General features: G+C 33.5%; 1 protein-coding gene across 1 annotated transcript in view; it reads left to right on the top strand.

The window, feature by feature from the left end:
* The window catches only part of LOC126883231 (28S ribosomal protein S11, mitochondrial), a 44,389-nt gene that overhangs the window by 20,550 nt on the left and 8,143 nt on the right, over positions 1-15,696 (top strand). The window contains exons 2-5 of the mRNA XM_050648509.1: positions 1,043-1,170; positions 11,108-11,208; positions 12,361-12,426; positions 12,480-12,603. Of these exons, the coding sequence (XP_050504466.1) occupies positions 1,043-1,170; positions 11,108-11,208; positions 12,361-12,426; positions 12,480-12,587 (403 nt within the window). The 3' untranslated portion in view covers positions 12,588-12,603. The remainder of the gene's footprint in view (positions 1-1,042; positions 1,171-11,107; positions 11,209-12,360; positions 12,427-12,479; positions 12,604-15,696) is intronic.

Below are 15,696 nucleotides of genomic sequence, written 5' to 3'. Positions count from 1 at the left end.
TTAAATTAGCCTCTACTAATTGATGTCAGCAAAAAAGAAGGAAGCAAAAACCAGCTCATTAATAACTTACTGTGGATTTATAACACAATTTAGTCAATTAATTGCACAACAAACACAGGTTCAGCAAAACAAGGTAAATCACTGAATCACTTTGATTTTTCTGCAAATTTACATATAAAATAAAGTTTATTTACTTAACAAAAACCTCTTAAATTCAGCAAAAACATGGCATGACAAATTGTTCCACTTGTATTTAAGAATGTTGAAACTATACCTTGGCCTACACCTGCCGACATAGGGGAGATGTCCCCTGGTGATTTGCCCGCCTTCCTGGAAATGGCAGGATGGATAATGAACTAAGGACGACAACCACCTGGGAGGATGCACAATGGGTCAATTGTGACCTAAGTGCTGTGGGACTTGACTCACCCTCCCTACTCTACAGATAGACAGATATTTTATATTTGCCAGTCACAGTGTTGCCATACTTTTTGTTTATTTTTTGTACAATTTCAATCAATGGTATAATGTACAAGAATAAGATTGTATAAGAACGTTTAAAATATAAAGATAGACTTATAGCGTTGACTGATAAATCTATATCAGTATTATACTTGTATATTTATCAATTAACGCTTATACTCTTTTATACTCTGAACAAATTATAGAAAAAAGCCCATTTTTGAGAAATGTTCTTCAGCAGTTATTTTAGTTGGGATCAAATCTTCAAATTGCATAATATTATTAGTAATATCGATTTGTATTAATTTATTAATAATAATAATTACTAACAGCAATAAAATTTTTCTTTGATTTAACAACATTTATACATCTTATCTTCATTTATCTTTTGTATGTATCAGTTTATCTTCTTTTTTAAACACTTTTAATTAACTTTGATTTATAACCATTTATCCTCTTTTGAGCTTTTTGTATCCAGTATTTACACTGATGATTTATTATCAGTGTAAATACTTATATAAGGGTTTGTTATTAAAGAAACAAAGTAGTAATAAATTCAAATAATTATTTTTTATTTTAGGAGAGACCTTTTTCCCACCATAGATACCCCAAACAAATTATTTAATGGAATTCCTTTTAAAGACCTACCTATTTTTAATATTAGAGTTACAAGGAATAATACTATTCTTTGTTTGACTGATGCAAAAGGTAAGATACTTCACTTATTGATTATATATTTTGCTTTTATTATAGAGTGTATAGAGTGCATCGATGTGTATCAGTCGTTACCGGCTCTGTGGAATGTCAAGATAATCTGGGCCGATTATCAGAAAATAGGCCTTTCTTGGGAAAAGTTATATACCAGCAATTTTATTGCTGGACGTTCGCAGATAGTGTGCTACTTTTTTTATAAACAAAATGGCGCCCCAAATCGTGTTTTTTTCAATTATTGCTCTAAAACTCCCAAGATTTTAACTTACACCAAAAACACTCAAATAAAAATTCACCGTAATTCTGCATAGAGACATGTTTTTCCCGTTTTACTTCGAGGGTAAATGCGGGTTTTCCAAATAAAATCTTTAATTTTAAACTAAAATTTTAGATAAGTAATTATTTATCAATAATTAAATAACTTGGTGACATCAAAGCCCTTTTGGTATAGAATATATTATAGATTATATATCCAGATGCCGATGGAAATTGAATAAACAGTTTAGCAACAATTAAATTGTTAATTAACAATTGATCGTCGCTATAAAAACCATAATAATTATGATTCATAATATCTATGATTTTTGTATAAAAAGGCACTATACCTATCTAATGTACTTTACAGAATTGACATTGGACTATTTAAGCGGCCTCAGGAATATTTTGAAATTATAAACAATTTTTTGGCTTATAAACATATAGAATATCTCGGCAACTATTAAATTAAATTATGAAAACGGTATTGGAAAGCAAGCGACAGGGGCTTCTTTTAAAAGAAAATACGTTTAAGTGCGATGAGTGGTACCTGAGATACTACCGGTTAAAGTTGACCGGCATGTACGGCGAAGATATAAACAATAGGATGGTAATTTTCAAACCATCACATTTTTATTTCGGTCCTCTTTCTCCACACAAATTTTCATATCTTTAAAGGACTCATAACATATATTATAATAATAAAAACTATCGGTGTTACGAGTGAAAAATGCCAAAAATACCAAAATTCCAAACAAAAATTAGGTTGTAGAAAATATAATCTCAAAGTTCAAAATCGGTATACGCTAAAAAATTGCATTTTCTCGGCTTCCCGTAGAGCAATTTTCTTCATTTTTGTTCCCAAGTAACTCGAGTAGAGCTATCTAACTAACGCATTATTAAATGTCAAAGTTACTTTTGTTTTGTTATAATAAATTAATTTATTTATAAGAAAATAAAACTATATATTTTTTCAGTTGTAGACTTTTTTTTTTAGATAAACTTACCACAATTGCACCTTTTAACGTTTAAAATACAAATATTCTCATTTGAATGCTGTGTAATTATTTAAACAATCTTTGTTTAAACAAATTAAAAATTTTTGTTATAATAAATACATAAATTTATTATAACAAAACAAAAGCAACTTTGACGTTTAATTATGCGTTAGTTACTTGGGAACAAAAAAAATAAAGAGAATTGCTCCATTGGAAGGTGAGAAAATGCATTTTTTAACGAATACCGATTTTGAGCTTTGATATTCCATTATCTCTCTAACCTGATTTTTGTTTCAAATTTTGATATTTTTGGTATTTTTCACTCGTAATACCGATAGCTTTTATTATTATAATATATATTATGAGTGTTGAAATTACAACATACTTTTGTTTCCCCTGTATACTTAAATTCTACCAAATGAATAAAATCTCGGTTACACACAACCAACGGGAACTACTATAATAAAACATAATTAGTTAAAGCCCCTTATTGATTCATAAAAATATAAAATCCATTTTAGTACCATATTCGTCAAAACCATGAACAATCATTTCCTTTTCTTTGGTAGTAAAAAATGAGTTAATATCTACACATGTCCCATTCAGTAAATTAAAATTAGGTCTCGTTCGCTTTTTCCGTAAATCGACATAAAATAAGGGGAATTTAAAACACTCTCATCTCAATCGCCAAACAGAACACACACACATTCTTTCACTTTCACGCATTTTTAAATCATAAAGACGGTCTCTATTTTCTAGTGCGATTTAATTAAGTTAAATAAGTTGTACGGTAAATTAGTGTAGTATTAAACATTCTCGCTTTATAAATAAAATTTAGTTTGCATCTGGTGCTTTAATTTGGGTATTGGTGACAGTTTACCAGTAGCAGAAATCGACTCATTCTTATGTGTGGAAATTAATTACAAGATTCGCACATAATTTGGTACCCCTGGTGGGACGCACACAGACACAGGAGAGCTGAATCCCGAGTCTTCTCTCAAGAATTCATGGTACCCCTGGCATAGGCAGTCAGAAGCTGTTATCACCTACAACGACTGTATAGCTGCTACCACCCCCAGGAGGCAGACAACCAGAGGCATCTTTCTTCTCATCGGAAGTGCTCATATTCAAAAGTTTTACTCAAGGTAACTTTCGAACTATTATTATTAACAGTTCTGCATACGCTCGAATTTTTATTCGCTCAATTATTATTAATATTGTATCGTTTTATTGTTTGCATTAAACTCGCATTTTATTCGCTACTTTTTATTAATATTTTTTCTCTTTTACACTCATAATTATTTTTTACACTTTCTTCATTTATCTTTATTTACTGTTATTTCACTTACATATCATATTTTCGCATATATCGCACTGATAAATCTCTCTTTCCTTACCTATTACACAACAATTTTTGTATAATTTCACATTAGTGCAGTGCAATAAACCTTTTGAGTGAACTTTTCCCCTCATTATCGTTATATTTTGTCTAAATTAAAATGGATCAATTAAAGAGAGAAAAATCAACAACCAAATCAGCCATAACTCGCGTATTAACTTGGATCACTAAGTATCTTGATGCTCAAACAAACTCCTTTGAAATAGACGTCAGAAAATCAATGCTAATTAGCTCTTTTAATAATTATAATCAAATTTGCGATAATATTGAATCATTAGAAGGTGGCGATTTGGTTGCTGAAAACAGAGACGAAGTCGAAACTAATTATTGTTCTGCCATGGCAAGATTAGAAAACAAATTACACAGTCTTGCTCAGTCTCAATTCAACTTATCTCTGGCTTCTGAACGTAACCCTTTTATTCCCTCAAACGTAAAGTTGCCCCCCATATCAGTCCCCACTTTCCACGGGGAGTACTCCAAATGGGTTTCCTTTTACCAATTATTTACCTCTCTCATCACGGATAATCAGTCCATCTCAAATGCTCAAAAACTAATCTACTTAAAATCTGCTCTTCTTGGTGAACCCCTGACTCTTATCGAATCTCTCGAAATCACAAACGATAATTTTGACTTAGCACTAGACATTTTAAAGAAAAAATATAGTAACGATTTGGCAATTATCAACTCTCACATTAACTCTATCATTGACTACCCTTCTTTCTCTAAAAGTAACCGTCAAACACTAAGTGAGTTCATAAATGAGTCTAAAAAGCATGTTGACTCACTGAAGTTATTAAATGTGCCTGTAAAAACTTGGGATTTAATTTTAATTAATATTTTATCTCGCAAATTAGACTTTGCTTCAAAACGCTATTACGGAGAAAGACGAAATCGCAGCTCTCAGCCAACATTAACCGAATTTTTCGATATTCTTAACGAACGCTGCAATATTTTATCTGATTTAACTCATATCCCTGTATCTAAAAGGGATTCACACTCACAAAAATCCCACTTAGCCTTTCTCCCTGAACCTAACAGGGAACCACATTCGCAAAAAGCTCACACTAAAACACACTTTACCTCTCTACATTCAAATACCTCACAATCTACGCAGCAAACTTATACTCACCCCAAGTGTTCATATTGTAATGCCTTCTCACACAGAATATATTCTTGTCGGCAATTTTTAGCTCTATCTCATGATGAGAAACATAATTTTATTCGCTCAACAAAAATGTGTTCTAATTGTTTGGGCACTAAACACTCTCACAATGACTGTATTTCTAGAGGTTGTTCAATTTGCAACCGAAGGCATCATAGTCTCCTTCACCAAGATTCTTCTGAGCAAAATCGCAACCCTTCTGCCCCACGCTTTCAAACTCAATACAATACACGTTCTAATGTGAATTATCCCAAACATTCCACTCAGAAAGACATCGCTAACAACAATGTCAGAAACGAAGATATTAATGAATCTCGTAACGTGCAACGTACCTCACCAAATTCTCTACCATCCAATAGTTCAGAAGGCACTCAAATTAACTCACATAGGCCTTCATATCATGTCCCAGTCAATGACAACACCCATAGCTCATCATTAAGTGCTATGAGCGACACTTTAACTAATTCGTATGTTTTTCTCGCCACTGTAAAATTCACTCTGTTCACGAAATCCGGTAAAACTATTCAAGTTAAAGGTTTATTGGATAGCGGAAGCCAGAACTCTTTCATCACTAAAAGTCTGGTAAACAAACTTAATTGCGAAACATACGCAAGGACTTTACAAATTTCTGGAATATCTCAAAGCCCGATCACTTCAAATCTCACTGCCAAAATTACTCTCTTTTCTGATCACTCAGACAACCAACTTACTTTGAACTGTGCGATCATTCCGATAATAACTTGTAAATTACCTCAAACGAATATTTCTCTAAGTAGCATACATATTCCCGAACACCTCAATTTGGCAGATGATAAGTTCTTTGAATCTTCCGATATTGACATTTTAATTGGCGCGGACAAATATTATGAAATTCTTCAACCTGGTCACTTTAAATTAGGAACAAATCTACCAGTTCTCTTTAATACCATCTTTGGATGGGTGATCGCAGGAAATTTTCCCATTAATTCTCGCTCCCAAGAAAATTTAACTCTTTCGGTACAAACAACCGAAATTCTTCCCAATGATAATGATTCTCGTCTTGATGTAGTCCTTGCTAAGTTTTGGGAAACTGAAGAAGGCCCCACCACTAAAAAACTGTCCGAAGAAGACGAACTGGCTGAACTCAACTTCACAACTTGTCATAAAATTCTGAAAAATGGTCGCTTTCAGGTTGATTTACCGTTGAAGTCCCCTTCCGAGCATCTTAAACTCGGCAATTCATTTTATGTAGCAAAGAAACGATTTGAGTTACTTGAAAGAAGATTCAAAAGCAACCCTACGCTCTTTAATGAATACAAAAAATTCATCGACGAATATATAAACTTAAATCATGCTAAATACGTACCTTTGTCTCTTCACAGTACTTACTCTCTAAACAAATACTTTTTGCCCCATCACTGCGTTCTAAAAGATTCTCTGACTACCAAACTTCGCGTAGTTTTTGATGGTAGCTCTAAATCCACTTCTGGGCAGTCTCTTAATGATATTTTACTAACTGGATATCAAGTACAACCTGATTTGTTCGATATCATTTGTCGTTTTCGGCAATTTAAATTAGTTTTTATCGCAAACATCGAAAAAATGTATAGACAAATTAATGTCAATCCCGAACAAACTTTTCTCCAAAATATACTTTGGAGAGACAGCCCAAATGAACCCCTAAAATGCATCGAACTCGCTTCCGTTACTTATGGAGTTACGTGTTCCAGTTTCTTAGCCACTCGTTGTTTAAACGAAATTGCAAATTTACATAAAGGAAAATACCCACTCGGTGCTGACGCTCTCTCGAATCAAACCTATGTCGATGATGTTCTCTATGGAGCCAACGAATTTTCTACTCTTGAAAACGCACACCATGAACTTAATGAAATGTTAAATTTTCATGGAATTCGTCTCCATAAATGGGTCTCCAACTCTCCACAATTTTCAGCAAAATATATAAGTAACCCTCCGTTAAATTATGAACTCAATGTTGAAAATACAAGTAGTAAGGTACTAGGCCTCTCCTGGCAGCCTAATGAAGACAACTTTATCATTTCTGTACCTATTTCTCCAGAACGCACTTCCCTATATACTAAAAGAACGGCTTTATCCTTTCTGTCAAATATCTTTGACCCCATTGGTCTTTTTGGTGCATTTACAATCACTGGAAAATGTTTTATACAAAAATTATGGCTCCAGAAACTTAATTGGGATGATTCTTTACCCCTAAACCTCCACAACGAATGGAAAAATTTCGTCTCCGATATTAATTCACTAAACTCTTATAAAATACCCCGTTACTTATTTCAAAATAAAAAAATCGCAACAATAGAAATTCACGGTTTTGCTGATGCTTCAATTAGGGTCCAAGCCGCCGTATTATACTTTCGTACTGTATACGAAGATAACACTGTACGTTGTACATTAATTACCTCAAAATCTAGACTCGCTCCTTTAAAAACTATATCAATTCCTAAGTTGGAATTATCTGCAATGTTATTATTGTCTAGATTGACTCAGAAAATAGTTTCTGTATATGAAAATCGCATCTCATTTTCTTCTATAAATTTGTGGACTGATTCTCAAATCGCCCTATGCTGGATTAACTCTTCTCCTTCTCGTTGGAATACTTTTGTGGCAAATCGTGTATCCCAAATACAAGATTTAACCCACAACTTCACTTGGAGACATGTCAGTTCACAAGACAATGCCGCTGACAGTCTGTCTCGTGGTCTTACTGCAAAAGAATTTTTAAATTCGTCTACTTGGTGGAATGGCCCATATTTTTTATTAAAACCTCACTTACTCTTGTCAAGTCACGAATCTCACACTCAAAAGGGTATATTACCCGAAGAAAGGAAGGTAACATTAATAACTTACCCCACAATTGTTAGTTCAGAAAACGATTTCTGCAACAACTTATTTTCTAGATTCTCGAATTACACTAAACTATTACGCACAGTTGCATATATTAAAAGATTTATTTGGAATTCAAGAAATCCCTCTCTAAAATTCTCTAATGATCTCACGGTAGATGAATTGCGCTCATCTTCTCTTTCAATTCTTAGAGGCATGCAAAATCTGCATTTTGCTAAAGAAATTCTAGAACTTAAACGCTCTGCACCAATATCTAATAAACATTTGCAATCTCTGAACCCATTTTTAAATTCTGAAAACCTCATTTGTGTGGGTGGTCGATTAAGTAACGCTAATATAGCTGATCAACAAAAGTATCCCATACTACTACCCGCTAATTCTCTTGTCACTACTCTATTACTCTCCCACGAACACAATCGTTTGGGACACTCTGGACCTCAGACTACTCTATCAAATGTTAGGCTAAAATATTGGCCTTTAAATGGTTTACGAACTATCAAAAAAATCGTAAATAATTGCCACATATGCTTTAGGTTTCGTGCCAAACCTTTGCAACAAATTATGGGTGCTTTGCCCAGACTAAGAGTCACCCCTTCTCGTCCATTTCAGAATGTTGGATGCGACTTTGGTGGACCTCTCTTTATAAAATCCTCCAATTTACGCAAGGCAAAGTTGCTAAAGTCTTATATATGTGTATTTGTTTGCTTAGCTACAAAAGCCGTGCATATAGAATTAGTATCTTCCCTTTCCAGTGAACACTTTCTACTTTCCCTAAAGAGATTTATATCACGCCGAGGACTTCCTTCATTGATATACAGCGATAATGCTACAAATTTCACTGGATCCAAAAATCAACTCCGAGATTTGTATAACCTTTTCAAAACCCCTTCTTTTACAAAAGATTTACAGAATTTCACCAAGGAACATTTCATAGAATGGAAATTTATTCCTCCCCATAGTCCCCATTGGGGAGGTATTTGGGAGGCTGCCATTAAGAGTGCCAAATACCATCTCCGCCGCATTGTCGGTAATGCCCACTTCACGTTCGAAGAACTCAGCACCATCATCTCACAAATTGAAGCAATTCTTAATTCGCGACCGCTATGCCCCTTATCAAATGATCCCTCAGACTCACAATGTCTTACTCCTGGACATTTTCTTATAGGGGAGAATCTCACTTCTTATCCTGAAAAGACATTGATTGATCTACCCGTTAATAGATTAAATTTTTTCCAACGATACACTAAGATCCAGCAATCCTTTTGGAAGCGCTGGTCCGTTGAATACCTAAGTAGGTTACATAGTAGACCCAAATGGTCCCAAGTACGATCTGATGTCAAGGAGAATGATCTTGTTTTATTAAGAACCGATAATTCTCCTCCTCTGAATTGGCCCACTGCCAGGGTAATTAAATTAATGCCTGGCTCTGACGGTAGAGTAAGGGTCGTAAAATTAAAAACATCAACTGGCGAATTAATTCGTCCTATCACTAAATTATATGTACTACCACAATAGTTTTTCAATTTCCTTAATCACCTCTCCCCTTGTTTTATAATTCTCTATCTTTAGCTCTTTATCGTTTCACAACCACATAATTTCCCATTTCCCGTGGGGGCCCAGTTATGTTGAAATTACAACATACTTTTGTTTCCCCTGTATACTTAAATTCTACCAAATGAATAAAATCTCGGTTACACACAACCAACGGGAACTACTATAATAAAACATAATTAGTTAAAGCCCCTTATTGATTCATAAAAATATAAAATCCATTTTAGTACCATATTCGTCAAAACCATGAACAATCATTTCCTTTTCTTTGGTAGTAAAAAATGAGTTAATATCTACACATGTCCCATTCAGTAAATTAAAATTAGGTCTCGTTCGCTTTTTCCGTAAATCGACATAAAATAAGGGGAATTTAAAACACTCTCATCTCAATCGCCAAACAGAACACACACACATTCTTTCACTTTCACGCATTTTTAAATCATAAAGACGGTCTCTATTTTCTAGTGCGATTTAATTAAGTTAAATAAGTTGTACGGTAAATTAGTGTAGTATTAAACATTCTCGCTTTATAAATAAAATTTAGTTTGCATCTGGTGCTTTAATTTGGGTATTGGTGACAGTTTACCAGTAGCAGAAATCGACTCATTCTTATGTGTGGAAATTAATTACAAGATTCGCACAATGAGTCTTTTAAAGATATGAAAATTGGTGTGGAGAAAGAGTACCGAAATAAAAAGGTGATGTTTCGAAAACTACCATCCTATTGTTTATATCTTCGCCGTACAGTCAACTTTGACAGTCAACAGGTCAACTTTGACAGGTTGTATCTCAGGAACCACTCATCGCAATTAAACGTTTTTTCTTTTAATAGAAGCGTCCTGCCGAGTTCTTTCCAATACTGTTTTCATAATTTAATTTAACAGTTACCGAGATATTATATTTGTTTATAAGACAAAAAATTGTTTATAATTTTAAAATATTCCTGAGACCGCTTAAATAGTCCAATTTCAATTATGTAAAGTACATTAGATATGTATAGTGCCTTTTTGTACAAAAATCATAGATATTCTTATGTATCATAGATAATTTAATTGTTGCCAAACTGTTCAATCAATTTTCATCGGCTTCTGGAAATATAATCTATATCAAAAGGGCTTTTATGTCACCAAGTTATTTAATTATTAATATCTAATAATTAATTACCTAAAATTTTAAATAAAATGTTTGGAGTTATAGAGCAATAATTAAAAAAAACACGACTTGGGGGCGCCATTTTGTTTGCCATAAACACTCTTATCCAGATGCAGAAAGTTTTTAAAATCACTTGGCTCAGTAATTATTAATTTATTCAATAAATTAATATTATACAATTAAAATTTATAAATCATTTAATAAATTTTCATGGGTGTACTTATTTCTTTTTTTTTAACCATTTCTTCATCCACCTGCTTTTATTTTTCTTCGTCCTTCTTATAGATATAACTAATGCAATATACACACAACTAGCTGTCTTATTCCACATGTTGACAGCACCAGTTTCAGTCGGGAACTAATTTATTGTGCAATAAAATTGCATCGTGTGGGTTGATCTTACTAATATAATTGTACAATATATTTTACAATATATTGACGTTAATATTGGCCGTCTAGGTGCCGGTTAACGCTATTGATCGACTGTAAAAACTTAAAAAGGGACCCTCATACGGTGGGTGTCAAGGAATAAAAAAGTCTAAAATCTGTTTGTTGTAGGAACACCTAAACTAATAAGGTCTTGTGGAGTAGAAGGATTTAAAAATACTAAAAAAGGAACAAATATTGCAGCTCAAGCCACAGCCATTTCAGCAGGAACAGTAAGTATGATCAAGGACTATAATTTTTCGCGGCCAGTGTTTGGTAATGATACGTTGTTTTTTGGGTTTATAAGTCATAATCTGGAATTAATTCTTGACGTTTCGTCTGTAACTACGGCATACATTTATAAGACAATTCCCTCCAGGAGTTGGGAGATCTTGTAGTAGTGAAGTGAATCTTCTTATTCGGTTGTTATAGCTAATTCTGCGTTCGTAGACTTTAAGAAAGCATTTGAGAGGGTCAAATTAAAGGACGTTATCTATTTGTTATACTCAAGAGAGGTACCTCTAGGAATAATTAAAACGACCGAAAACATCTACCAGAACAACACAATAAAAGTAAAAGTAGAAGATGAACTAACTTACCCAATTGAAGCTGGCAATGGATAAGACAGGGGGATTCCTTGAGACCTTTATTGTTTAACCTGATCATGGATGAAATAATTAAAAAAGTAAGAATTAAAAAAGGATACCAAATGGGAGAAAAACAACTTAAAATAAGCTGCTATGCAGACGATGCAATACAAATTTCTTAAAGTGAAGAATATTTACAACGTACGCTGCACCAATTTAATATTACTGCCAGAAAATGGTGAATATTACTTCCACGTGAAGCTCAAAAAAGTCGAAGAAAGCCCCAAAACACCAAAATTACATATATCAGCCTCCAACAAAACGCCAATAGAAAATGATCTGAATAATCAGCTAAAGAATTCAACAAATGAAAACAATACAGAAATATGGAACATGTTTAAAGATCTTACCTGGAAAGTAATGGAAAAATATACAACAACGATGCGGAGGCACAAAAAACAACAATGGATGACTGATGAAATCCTGCAATTGATGGAGCAGAGAAGAAAACTGAAAGATAATAAGACAGAATACAAAGAAAAACAGAAACCAATTAAACAAAAAATAAATGTAGCTAAAGAAAAATGGATGGAGGATAAATGTATGGAATTAGAAAAGTTGAATGAAAAACATGATACGTTTAATATGTTTAAAAAAGTTAGAGAAGTAGCTGGTCTTTATCATAAGAAAACTCCACATACTATAACCGATTCGTCGGTTACAATGCCTATACGTACGTCTCCTATACCAAACATTTTAGTTGTAAATATAAAATTATTGATTGTCTATGTTTTGTAGAAAGCGCTAGATCAAGGCCACAAGATAGTCAGAGTAAGAGTAAGAGGACTGGGACCTGGTAGAATGGTAAGAAGTTCTATAATAAATCATGAATTCTAGTCACAAAGCATGCATTTTAGGCTTCAATAAAAGGACTACAGATGTCAGGCTTAGACATAGTTTCAATTACAGATAGTACAAAAGTGTCATGGAATGGACCTAGACCACGGAAGCAGAGAAAGCTTTAAAACTTTTTACAATTAGGTACTGTTTAAAATTTATTACTTAGAATAAGATATCAACATAAATTTAATTCATTTAATACAATTTGATTCACGTGAGAGACTTCACTTTAATATACACACATCAAAATAATCTAGGGGACACCTATATTAACAGGTTTACATCAATATTAACTGCAAATATAAAAATAAATTTATGATTTTAATATTTTTTGTTGTTTTTTCGATTATTGTACCAACTTGAACGGTAATGCTGACAAGAATGGCTATAAAAAAAATTAACAAAACTTCAAAATGCGTTTTTGTCTATAAGATAAAAAGTAATATTTCTTTATTGGTACTTGATTTTCCATGTCTATCCTTGTTTTTATTTAGTTTTGCAATTGACAATACTGGAGAGATATCATTTATATCGCGAAATACAGTGGCGTGCTATCGGGATACTTGGACCTGGCAGAAGTCAAACAGACCTTGCTGAGGTCCTCCACACAAACAGTAATGTCATTAATTGTTTGTGATTAAGGTTTCATGAAACTGGTGACGTTGCTCAACGTCATAGAGGCCGTACAAGGATAACCAATCAGATTCAAGACCGTTCTCTTAGATTGCAGGCTTTGCGAGATCTCACTATAACTGGATCACAATTACAAATGAGGCTGCAAGAGACCCATCAGGTGTTTGTAAGTTGCCAAACTATTAGAAGTTAACTGCATGAAGTAGGTTTAAATGCTAGTTGACCTGTGAGAGCGCCTGTGTTATCCAGAGAAAATCGCGTTCATCGACTTCAGTGGGCACCAAAACACGCAAATTGGGTTACACGTGAGTAGGCCGCTACTTTGTTCACATATGAGTCACGATTTGGATTTGCACCAGATACGAGACGAACAAGAATTTGGAGACGATCTGGCAATGCTGAACGATTGATCATCGCGCAGGAGATTCATAGACAGCAAGGCAGCAGTATAATGGTATGAGGTGGCATCACTCTTGATGGAAGAATCAATCTCGTTTGTCTGGAACGGTTTCTAAATGCAACAGACTACCGCGATATTCTTCGCGAACCTATTGTTGTACCCTTTGCATAACAAGCTGTTTCCCAATTTCAATTATTGCACGATAATGCGCGTCCACATACTGCCAGGCTCTTGCAAACATTCCTAAGAGATAATGAAATTGAGGTTTTATTATGGCCTGCACAATCGCCAGATTTAAACCCAATTGAGCATGTATGGGACATATTGGGCAGATGCATTTTATAATAAAATATTGCGTTCAATACAAGACAGCAACTGTTTAATGGCCTTTCGATGGAGTGGAGTAGAATACCGCAGCAAGACACTGACCATCTGATCATGAGTTAGCCTAACATATGTAGGGTAGTTATCAAGAATCGTGGAGGTCATACACTACACTAACTTAACCTAAAGACTACTTTGTTGGAAGTTGAGGGACAACAAATTAGTTTTTTTATATTATTATGTTACCCTGTTTTTACTTATGGAGTTCTCTCTTAATTTTTTTAAGATATATTACGATAATTCTAAGAAAAAAATGTTTATTTTATATTCGGGACCCTTGTTTATAACTTGTTTTTTAAATTTTTGAAATAAATTATTTGAAATCCTTCTGTAATCTCGCATTTTGTTTGTGTCCCCTAGATTATTTTGATGATTGTATTTTTTAAAACTGTCAGAAGTTAACGTTTTCAAAAATTGAATTGGTTGTGGAGAAACTGCTGGACGTACGTGGTCTATCTGATTTTGGGTATGTTGATCTGGGTATGTCCACATCATTTTATGTATACTCTTGTATTGGAACTATGTAAAGTCGGGTCCATCGATATTTCGCCCGTCGGCTAATTCAAACAGATAATAAATATTTTTGTATGTTATGAAATTCGAGTAACCGATGTCCAGGGACGTATCGCGATATTTGTTATTTCACCGACACAAATTTTTTGATGCAAGTATTATATCATAAAAGAACAATAATGTATTAGTGTGTATATTATAGTCAAAAAGCAGAAAATCTGATTTTGGAAAAACAAACAAAACTTTATATTTCTTTGTTTTTTAAATGGTTAAAAGTGAAATGGAAAAAAAATTATCACTCTACCACCCTGTCGGAAAAAATACTAGGTGATACAACGGCATCTTCTATAGGGCTTTTCAACGCTTCTCATTTGTTTCAGGCACTTGTTATGTCATACAATTTTAATATATCTACGTCATACGTCTTTGGTATGTATAGTTATTGGTATATACTATATACTATATACCAATAACGTATGACGCAGATATATTAAAATTAAACGACATATTTTATGACAAGTGCTTGAAACATATGAGAAGCGTTGAAAAGCCCTATTAGCGTTTAACGATGACGTACATAGAAGAAACTGTGGAAAAGTATGTTACATTTAAGAAAATATTGTTTTAAACAAAGTTAGTAATTTATAATGAAAAACTGAATTGTTTTAACTGAAATAATCATCATATTAGCGTACCTTGTTTAAAATGTTTCTCCTGCAGACGAGCTCTCATCATCGTCACTATCCACCAGATTAATAAGAAGTTTTCCACTGTTTGAAAAAAATTGTCCTAGTCTTCTGTACTTATCTTCTACTTTCACTACATGGTTTGCTGCTACTTTCCAGTCGGCACTTGTAATCTGTGATAGTTCATATCGAATTAAATCGACCACTTTCGCGTCAAATTTTGGAAAACTATTTTTCCTCCGAATCCGTTTTTTTACTTGTCCCCAAATAAGTTCGATAGGATTGAATATGCAAAAATAAGGTGGTAACCTCAAAACAGTATGGCCATGTTGTATTGCAATAGTGTCCAATATATATTGTTTCTTATAAGTTTTGGTACGAAGCACTTCAAGTAACTGTTTCTTATTATAGTTGTCTTCAAAATACAAATCATTATCCGAGAGGAAATCTTTTAGTTCCTGTTTTGAAGACGAACTGTTAGGAATTTTTTTGAGAAGCCTTGAGTGGTAGCTTGCATTGTCCATAACTATCACACTGCCCGGTGTTATATTGGGAAGTAGTGTATTTTTAAACCACTCTTCGAATATAGTAGAATTCATATTCTGATGATAATCTATA

This window comes from Diabrotica virgifera, chromosome 4 (assembly GCF_917563875.1).
Source record: "Diabrotica virgifera virgifera chromosome 4, PGI_DIABVI_V3a".
In the NCBI taxonomy this organism is placed as follows: domain Eukaryota; kingdom Metazoa; phylum Arthropoda; class Insecta; order Coleoptera; family Chrysomelidae; genus Diabrotica; species Diabrotica virgifera.
This window is presented reverse-complemented; position numbering and strand designations above follow the sequence as displayed.